This window comes from Mytilus edulis, chromosome 1 (genome assembly GCF_963676685.1).
Source record: "Mytilus edulis chromosome 1, xbMytEdul2.2, whole genome shotgun sequence".
Lineage (NCBI taxonomy): Eukaryota > Metazoa > Mollusca > Bivalvia > Mytilida > Mytilidae > Mytilus > Mytilus edulis.
In genome coordinates this window covers 69094903-69105899 of record NC_092344.1, presented here as the reverse complement: position 1 = coordinate 69105899, position 10997 = coordinate 69094903, and the positions used below count along the sequence as shown (strand labels likewise).

Genomic DNA, 10997 nt, shown 5'->3' with positions numbered 1-10997 from the left:
TTTTCAATATGTTCGATTCAAGCCTCAATAATGACTTTTTTCTGTATACAGAATGCACAAAGCGTTAGTAATAAGTAATAAACAAATTGTTGCAATTATAAATGTAAACTATAACATTCATCCAAAAAAAATTATGCTGCCTTTTAATGACAACCAAGGAATTTTGAATTTCCATTTGTGTCGATTTTATTCACCAAAACGCAAAATGTCACAATGAATCCGATAAAATTGATAGCTTACTACATTTACTGCATACGATATATGTTTTGACAACTGTTAAAGGTCTTATGGTAACATATAGTTGTTAACTTCCCTCTTTCCTTTCTGTGGCTTGTAGGCGTCTCATTTTAAATCATACGACAACATGATATTTATATATTTTATTTGACACTGATAATTCATAACGGTCAACCAAAACACGTTTGCAGCCGTAAAACTTAGAAGATATGCAGTAAGAAATATTTTGACATAATTTCTGAGGGACTAAAGAAACCAAATTTAAAGGAATAATAAAACTCATAAATCGATAACAAACTGACAACGCCATGGCACAAAAAAAAACCCCGACAAATCACGAAATGACAGTTTTAAACATGCAAAAAACAACATAGAAAAACTAAGGATGATCAACACAAAACTCCAAGGATAACTTTATTCGCACCTGAAGGCAAAGTAGATCCTGTTCTAACTATGACACCCTTCGTGTTGCTGATATAAGTTGATATTAATTTTAATTTCTTTTTATTTGGCTTTATTTCTTTTCAACCGCGTTATACACTTTACCAGTATGTATACTAACATCTATACAATAATTGCACTTGACAAAAGAACAGTGACCATAATACAGTTGAAAGAAACAATCGTTTTATATTTGAATCTTAAAAGGACAAAATGACTTGACTTTTTCAGTATAATAATTGCAATGTATTGAATGTATTGTTGAAAGCTAATTGACTTTCAATCGAATTAACAAAAAGTTCTGTATTATTTGTTATAATATGTTAAACACATACGTTACTTACTTGTAAATAAAACATACAGCCGATAGAATCAAAATTATTATCACTAGACCAGCAACACCTCCACCAATAGCTAACCAATTGATAAAAAATTTCTTCGATCCCACTGAAACAAAAAAATATAGGCAGGATATTATCAGGTCGGTTCCTCACAATGTATGATTTGGCATTTCCGAAATAAAGATATTTGTATCAACGACTTTCATCTTGATGAAAAAGTATGTTGAATGAAACAATGTATATTGGTCATTGAATAAGGCATGGGGTGTAGAAGTGCTAAGTAAAGAACTTATTACAGTTTCGATATCACTACAAAAAAGGTAAAATTGGGATTAAAGATTTTGCTCTAGATATCATTGAAAAATTAGAGAGAATGTGATACAAAATTATGCTGTAAATCTTTATGTTTTTTAAAATTCTACATCTAACTGACACTGCCTATCGAATGAGCATTATAACACCATGTTTAAAGGTGTTTTCCTACTGTAGATAGAATATTGATTATAACGTAAGAAAGAGATTAGCGGAATATCTTGACCCGGCCATGTGTTGTTTTCATATGGATTTTTGTTTTGTTTTTATAAGTATTATATAGATACGAAAACAATATAACTAAACATGTTTTACATCTTCCTGTTGTTCATTATTATTGTATTCATAGTGTGTCATAGATCAAATTCATTCGTTCTGTGTATGTTTACTTGTTTTTTGTTAATATGTGTTTTTGTTTGAGTTAAGTCATTTGGTCCCTGTTAAAACGTTCAAAACTGCATCATTTGTTTGCATCGATGCTAAGACTGAAACATGTAGTACAGTTCTGTGATTTGATAATGTGGTTCCAAAATGTATCTGTTTTCTCGTTTTTTTTATAAAGATTAGACCGTTGGATTTCCTGTTTGAATGGTTTTATATAAGCTTTTTTGGGGCCCCTTTATAGCTTGCTGTTAGGAATGAGCCAATGATCCGTGTTGTAGGCCGTACTTTGACTTATCGTTTCACTTTTGACAATTGTTTACTTATTGTGACTTGGATTGACAATTGTCTCATTGTCACTCATACCACATCTTCTTGTATGTTTTTCACAGAAAACAGAAATTCAGAATCAAGAACCTTACGAAAAACAGGAGTCGCCTTCCGATTTTATTGTCTTACTGAAAATAATGTTACAAATCAAGTCCATATATTTAACTTATGTCTGCTACATGTATGATGTATTCATTTCTGATACAACAGTCCAGAAACAATAAAAGTAAGGTATCTTTCTTATTTGCATGTTTGAAAGATCTAATAAGAACTTTGTATTTCCGGTTTACTACCTTGATTACAAGATTCACCAAGCCATTCTGTCTTACATCCCCCTACTGGACATGTTCCTGTACATTTTTCACAAGGATTCTTCAAACAATTGCATCTTGATGAACAGTTATTTCCAAAAGACCAATCGTCACATCCTACAAAATAGATTTGATATAAGAAATACCATACAACTTCATTATATCAAACGGTATTGCATATTTTTTTTCCCGTATTCTTGAGTTTAATAAAAGTTGAAAGAGCAGATCAATTTTGAAGTTAAAGAGCTTTGAAACACACAAAACAATATAAGTGTCGTATACAGAAATGGCAATCTATGTTAGTGAAAAACCTGTTAGTTTTTTCGAATAACGAATTTAATTTAAAAGTAAATTTTCGGTAAATGTATAACATACTCCTATATACCAGGAGCTAAATAATGTGGAATTCTGTTTGAAAGTGATTTACGTTTATTTAACGTAACGTCACGTGTGGTAGAATATCTGTCAATCTTCAGAGAACAGTTTTTTCTATAGGTGTAAAGATTTTTCTACTAACATTAAAAAAATGTTGCTATGAGCTTGTTGCACTTTCTTTACAACACCAATTAAACAACTAACAAACTATTCTGACTACTCAGCTTTACATACGTTCGTTACAGTTTTCCCCGTATTTATATCCAGGATAGCATGCGGTTGCATTATTACAAACTCCATCGACAGGATCACACATATTTGATATACATCCACCACAAAAACTTTCACAATTTTTTCCAAAGTACCCGTTAATACATTCTAGAAACGAACAATGCATAAGAATACTATTCCATCGGTTCACTATACACTATTACACTAATTCTTTTTTAGAAATTTTATCACATTTATAGAGAAAATTATTAAATCGTTTTTTTGTAATTAAACATATTAATTGATATACATGTATTATACTATATAATCTAAAAGTATCAACACATTGTTGAGCTGCACTGTATTGAACAAAGAATGAATGTACACAACAAATTCAACATTATTTTTTTTACTATAAAGCGTAGTAACTCTGAGATGCAATGCAGCTTTAAAGTGTTAATACAGTGCTCAGTTTTTTTCTTCTGAATTGTATGAAAATATTGTAACAGTGCTGGTATTAGTACAAGCTAATTGTCTAATAATTACGAATAACTGTTGTAACATCCCAGCTACTTTGTTCTAACAGGGGTGATCTGAGCCGGATCACCCCTACCAGATCACCCAAGTTTGAGTTTCTTTGTTATAAAATTGAGAATGGAAATGGGGAATGTGTCAAAGAGACAACAACCCGACCAAATAAAAAACAACAGCAGAAGGTCACCAACAGGTCTTCAATGTAGCGAGAAATTCCCACACCCGGAGGCGTCCTTCAGCTGGCCCCTAAACAAATATATATACTAGTTCAGTATGCATGCTTTCCTTTGTTCTGTAACATTTTGGCGTGAATGTCAAATCCACTATAAAACTTATAATTAATTATACGGAAAAGACTATCTATCAAAATTTACGTAGAAAAAATCCAGTGTATATGCTGTGATTCGAACTCAAGACCTTTAGCATATCAAGCCCCGACACATACCACTACACCAGGACGACTGGATACGAGTTAATAGTAATTTGACATACTGAAAGGAAGCAAGATCTTTTTATAAGTGGGGCAAGTTGTCAAACCTTTTTTCAGTGGGGTTTAAACCTTTTTCCTTAATAACATGACTAAGTGAGTTTTCAGACTGATTGTTCAATTTGATTTTACACTTTTTCAAAAGTGGGGCGAGTCGGTAAACAAGAGTGGGGCGATTTTTTTTATAAAGTGGCGATATAGTGTGGGCCGATTGGTAAGTGGGGCGATTTGACATTATTTGATATCTACTCATCGTGTTTGAGGGTCATCAAGGGTATACATCATATAGTGATATATAAAGTATATTGTAATGGTTGTGTGGCGTTCTAAACTAGATTTTATGAATTGTAAATGGTTTTTCGTCTAATCTAAAACAGCTTGGATGTAAAATAGTTATCCCACTCGGACTTGGTGTGTCAGTGTAAGATCACCCTCTAGCCTCCGGCCATCGGGGTGATCTTACACTGACACACCAAGTCCGAGTGGGATAACTATTAAAAAAATATCAAATACCAATTAAAATCTTAACAAGATTTTTGTTTCCGAATATAAAAGGTTATGTTCAGATCATCATTACTGATTAATACTTAAATTCATTTAAGAGGTTTTTGCTATTTAGTATGATTGATATTGATTTTGAGGTGAAGAGGATTAGTAAAAACGTTGTTCCTGTACATTGGTTTCAGGGTCGTGTATTTTGTATGTGGCATGGGATAACTATTTTCTCTATTCTAGACATTTTGGAATGTATTATTTATTTTTTCTCTTTTATCTTTCATATTTTAGAACTATAAATAATAAAACTGAAACACTTACCATCTGTACAATTAAATCCCATCCATCCGTTCTTGCAACCTCCAATGCATTCTCCAGAAATATGGTTACATGGTGATATATTACAGTTAAAAGAACATTTCTCAAGACAGCCACTTCCATAAAAACCATTATCACATGCTGTATAATTAAGTTAGAGTTACTCAACAGATAGATCTCAAAAATTATAAATCAAAACGTCAAATGAACATAATTTTGAATCAGTATTCAGCAGTTACAGCATATTAATAATTTTCCGTATTTTTTAGAGTTTCAACTTCTTTAGTAGTCTTTCAAACTAAATGTGCATAATCTAGGTAAGCCAATCAATTGTTTGAGGATGAGTACTAAATGTTTCGAAAAAAAGTTACAGATCGGTATAGTTCTCAGTAATTTTCATATCAACGAGATTACTTCAACTATAAAAATGTACAAGTGAGACTAAACTGGACACTGGGGTTTGTATTTGACAAAGTGACTCTAAATTAATGTGTCTCATTCGAGGGGGAAAACTGTTATATAAAAGAAAAAGACACGAAAAGAAGCATTGTTCTGACTAGAAATTGTAAAATAAAGATACAATTCTTCGACTCAATTAAAATCATGTTATCAATTCATAAAGTGACAAGATTATATATTTTGGAAAATGAAGTGCTTAATTATCAATAAATATGTCATCAATATATCCTGCACATATTATTGACATGGTTTGTACTATAAAAACCATTGAAATCCAATGTTTCAATATTTGATATAAACAAAGATGAAAGCTTCTGATCATTGTTTCATTTTTCTGAGACTTTTTACAAGCATTCTTTGTTATTGAATACAAGTTATAGTTTAGATCGGGAACTCACAAAATACTAGTATTAAAGGTATGAGTGTAAACCTTTTAAACATCCATCATTCAAGTGTTTTGGTGGCAATTGCAAACTGAACATTAAGAAAATACATACGAATCACTTAAAAAAAAACACATTTACATTTGTTGCAGTATTCCCCTTCTAAATATCCAGAGCTACAGGCTGCTGTGATATGACATAGTCCATCTAGAGGATCACACAAGTTTGATATACAGCCCCAACAATAATCTGTACAATTGTCGCCAAAATGTCCCTTGTTACATTCTAGAAAAAAGAACATTGTACTAGAATGGTTGAATGTAATTGTTAAAAAACTAAGATGAAAATAGATATTCAATAAAAATCATATTCATAAAACTGTTTATCATCTATTTTGTTATTTTGTTATTTAAAGTTCAGTTATACTACTTATGTACAGGTATATATATAAAAAAAACTAATGAACTCGGCGGTAAATTCAAAAAGGAAAGTCTATAATAAAATGGCAAAACTTTAAGTTCAAACACATTAAATGAGTAAATATAAAGCTATTGTTATGTGTGTTTAATTGACGTTGATTTCACATCATAGTGCATTAGTTTGAAACTAGATAGACACTATTTTGAATAATCACTAAACAAAAGTAAGTTTGGATTTGTAGCCGTTTGGTAATGCTAAGATTCTATTGACTTTATTGAGTCAAAGAATTGGTAACATCTTGCGGGAAAAGAAGAACTTATAAACATATAAATCGTCTTGTTTTCTAAAACATTTACTCAGTATTTACTGGTATATTATTAATAGGGATTTAAATCATAAAAGTAATAACTATATATATCGTAGTAAACTTTTTCGAAAAAAAAAACGGTCTAGGCCACGCGCTCAATAACCTTCGCTGAAACGATGAAGTCGATTCGCTAGAAATTTTAACTGAATTATTTTAAATTGACGTTATCGTGTGCCAATCGAGTTAAGGAATTTGAAATCCGTATATTACGTCTCAGGTCTGGTGATTAATGCGTTTCGTTTCGACAATTGCAGTATGGTGACTAATAAGACAACTATTCCCAAGAGAAAAAAAAATGTAGGGGTTATCAAATCAAGGTGGCCTTACGGATTTATATTGTATGTTTTGTTTTATTTTCAAATTATATTTTAATTCATGACCGTTATAACGGATGCCGCTCATGTTTTCGGGATACTATTATTCCTTATTATGTCATAATGTTATTGTTCTATTATAAATTTGAAAATACTTTGAACGACAAACGACAAAATTACTTTACTCGCGTAGTGGTAATTACCATATGTTGATTCTTAAATATTCTATAGAACTTTCTGGACAATTTTAAATCTCGGTCTATTCTGAAATTAATTCTAACATAACTTTTGATGTTTAACCCTGTATACCAACATTCTCCATGTGAAATTATAAAATTGTTTTGAATAAACATTGAATGACAAAAGATTTTCCTATGTGACGATTACATTTTCTGACTGTAGACACGCGAAGCAACGAATGTGTGTTTTAAATTTGAGAGATGCTTTTGTGCTTTTTTGTAAATTATTTGAGATTGAATCAAAGCGATGACTGATGTACCTATATTTTGACTATTTTATTTATTATGTCTGTTTTGTTCACGCATCATTATAAATATAACGGAATTTGATGAGACTGTTGTACAAGTGAGATGTTTAGCGCTATAAAACCAGATTCAATCCACCATGTTCTGCATTTGAAAATGCCTTTACCAAGTCAGGAATATGACATGCAGTTGTTGTACATTCCTTTGATGTGTTTTGTCATTTGGTTTTGGCATGTGATTAGGGACTTCCCGATTTAATTTTCCTCGGAGTTCAGTATTTTTGTGATTTTACTTTTTATTCAACAGAAACGCACTTAAGTGGTCCAACTTTTGAGCGTCAGACGTCGTTTTGTCTTTAAAAGACTCGAATAAAAAAAGTTAAAAAGACACAAGAAAGTACGAAGTTGACAGAAGAGCATTGGGGACTCAAATAAACGGTAAAAATCATAAAAACCATGTATGGACAAGATATATTAAAGGTCATCAAAATGAATTTGACTAAACACAGAATTGTAAAGAATATACATTACCGACGTCAGTCACTCATTTCAGAAATTATTCTGAGATCCACTTTAAAAAAAAAACTAACTCTGTTGTATTTTGTTGAGATAAAAGAAAAACCCACTAACATAACCATGTGGCATCAACAATAATTAAATTTCAAATACTTTTGTTGCAGTAATCCCCGTAAAAATATCCAGGTTTGCACGCTGTTGTGTTTTTACACAAACCATCAAGAGGATCACACATGTTGGAAAGACATCCCCAACAATAATTAGTACAGTTGACGCCAAAATAGCCGTCACTACATTCTGGAAAAAGGAACACATCATTAGAATAGTTTGAGTATTAAATGAATGACAGGATATTGATAATGTCTTGTTTTAAATATTAAATATGCAGTAAAAGTGCATTCAATAACAGTGAAATGCTATTTGCAGGATCCGGATTATCACATTTTCGTCTTTACTTATATGTTAATGTATTCGATGAATTCATGTTTACCATATGGTCTTTTATAGATTGACAGAAGTATGCTTTATTTTTTAAATATATTTTTTATAGAGAACAGTCTGTAATTCAATGGTTTTTGGTGATTCTGTTTTATCATATTTGTTTTTCTTTTATTGTTTTGTACATGAATTAAGCTGTTAGTTTTTCTCATTACAATTGTTTTACATTTGACATATCGGGGTCAATTATAGGATGCTACATGCATGTGGTATGGATTCTACTAATTTTGTTTGGCTGTACAGTGACCAATAATTGCTGAGTTCAGTCAATCATAACGATTAATCTGATTAACTAATCTACCTTATATGAAAATATAGCTTTACGTTGTATTGAGTTTTAACTCCAAGATCGAAAAAATACTTGCAGAATCATGTTACATCATGAATTATGTTATAAAATTTCACATACTTTGGTTGCAGTAATCCCCACCAATATATCCAGGTTTGCAAGCTTTTGTGATATTACATAATCCATCTACAGGATCACACGAGTTTGATAGACATCCCCCACAAAATTCTGTACAGTTTCCACCAAAATATCCAATACTACACTCTGGAAAAAAAATTACGTACGAATGATCAATTTTCAATTATAGAAGATCTCAGACAAAATGAGTTAGAAAAAAATGTAATTTAACAATAAACGGATGCATTATGTTTATTTTTATGATTTTCAGGCCTACTTTTTAAGGTAAGGCGATAGATACTGTTTCTTGGTGTTTCGATTGGGGTTGATTAACTTGATCATCTAAAGTCAATTTGTTACCGAATGATATAATTTTATATATAACATTAAAGAAGTGTCAGGAATGTTGTCATCTTTGTATTTATAAGAGAAATGATTAATAGAACATGTATCATAATTGATGTATGAACCTAAAGATACGTCATTCTACAGATGTTGCATTTTTAAAATCCAATAAGAATTGTTGAAAAACTTAGATAAGATAAAAAATAAATTCTAAATTCTAAAGGTGACGTCAGCTATTTCTAATCTTTTACGTTGCAATGATGCTTTGATTTACAGGTGACCACACATTAGTGTCCTAAACAATACAAATCTTTCAGAACCCAATTTCTTTGAAATATCAATTTGTTAAATGCAGATTAATCCCAATATCTGCACTCCTTTTTGTGCACATGTGATAAAAACATGAGATGTCGCACTTACCTTGTGTACAATTAATTCCCTTCCACCCGCTCTTGCATCCACCGATACATTCTCCGGTTATATGTGAACATCGTGGATTAATACAGGTTACCGAACACTGCTCAATACAACCTCTTCCATAATACCCAGATCTGCATGCTGTCAAATCATTTTACAATTTTTTTGATTTAATGAAATTTGATCTTGTGCTTTATCATTGCGTGAGGCATATGTAACTTTTGTTTAACATGCATAGTAAAACTATACACGTTTATCTTCGTTGGTTCAGAGATAAAAATAAAATATAAAATGTTGATATTGTGATGTATGTTTTGATTTTTCATAACATTTTGTAGTTTAATCAATTTGTATCCTCACACGCCCACTTTTCTTCCCATTTCTTTTAACACCAACTACTGAAATTGAACGGAAAACATCACGAACTTGTTGTATGAGTAGTTGTTTTGACGTGCAACGAATGCATCTGTTGGTGCTCATGTGTTTGTTTTCAAAGTTATCGTCGGAATATTGAAAATTAAATACATCGGTTGCCTCTTCGAAATTTAAATAAATTAACAGGAGCTGTTAAATTAGATTATTTCAATAGATTAACACTTGTAAGAGGAAATTAAGATTTCGCTCAAACAAGGAAAGAAAAATAAGACAATATACAGATAATAACCTCTATATGTGTTATAATAAAGAAAGCTATGTCTTGATAAATTCTTGGATTATCATTATGTGAGGTAGTTAAGACAGAAACAAATGAAGATGACTAGACAAATCCGTTAACAATAATCCTACCAGTTTCACATTTTTTACCAACCCATCCATCTAAACAGCCAAATATGCAAACCCCGCTTTCAAGGTCACATGGTCCTCGACATTTTGCTGGACATATCTTATTGCAAAGTAGACCATATTGTGTAGATTTACATCCTAAAAATAAAATAAAAATAAGTCAATAAAAGTGGCTATAGCTACAAAACGTAAATAACACTATCAATTTCGTGCGTCCGAATCGATTTTTCTGTATTTACCCTTATAAGAAACGCTCAAACTCAAACGTTCAAAAGCCAAGGATTTATGTAAGACATCATGTGAATAATAATATTATCAAAAGGTACTCAAAATTGCCAAAAGCCATGAAAGATCAACTTAAGATAAGTGACACAAGTAAACGAATTTAAATCTTTAACGGACATTGTGATCTTACAATGTAATAGGATTAAAGCTAATTGAGAAATCTGAAAGCAAAAAGTGTGCACAGTATTGAATTTACCGCAGAGGATGCATCTGAAATTTGACTTGCATATCTGAGACATACACACTTATTGTTCAGTCTTTTAAGAGCTTTTCATACAGATCAAAATGACCGTTCAGAACATAATTGGTTAACTTTTGTGAGGGAGTACAGAAACATTATAAAACCCGAAAACAGAACGTTATACATTTCATGCGTCCAAAGCATTTTTCTTGATGTATCGTAATCAGACACTTTCCAATCGGAATAACCTCAAATCAAGAAAATATAAGAACCAAACCAGAGCTATATGACAAAAACGATAGTATTGTGAAAATAAGTGTAAATGTTTTGATTTTTTTTTTATATAATTGTATGCATTTCAAGTTTA

At 31.2% G+C, this 10997-nt stretch overlaps 1 protein-coding gene across 1 annotated transcript in view; it reads right to left on the bottom strand.

Moving 5' to 3' along the window:
- Window positions 1–2303: 2303 nt before the first annotated feature.
- The window catches only part of LOC139529960 (multiple epidermal growth factor-like domains protein 10), a 37004-nt gene continuing 28310 nt past the window's right edge, over window positions 2304–10997 (bottom strand). Inside the window, exons 7-14 of the mRNA XM_071325997.1 lie at window positions 10168–10302; window positions 9385–9531; window positions 8623–8766; window positions 7869–8012; window positions 5756–5899; window positions 4776–4913; window positions 2963–3106; window positions 2304–2470 (exon numbers count right to left, since the gene is read on the bottom strand). Of these exons, the coding sequence (XP_071182098.1) occupies window positions 2304–2470; window positions 2963–3106; window positions 4776–4913; window positions 5756–5899; window positions 7869–8012; window positions 8623–8766; window positions 9385–9531; window positions 10168–10302 (1163 nt within the window). The remainder of the gene's footprint in view (window positions 2471–2962; window positions 3107–4775; window positions 4914–5755; window positions 5900–7868; window positions 8013–8622; window positions 8767–9384; window positions 9532–10167; window positions 10303–10997) is intronic.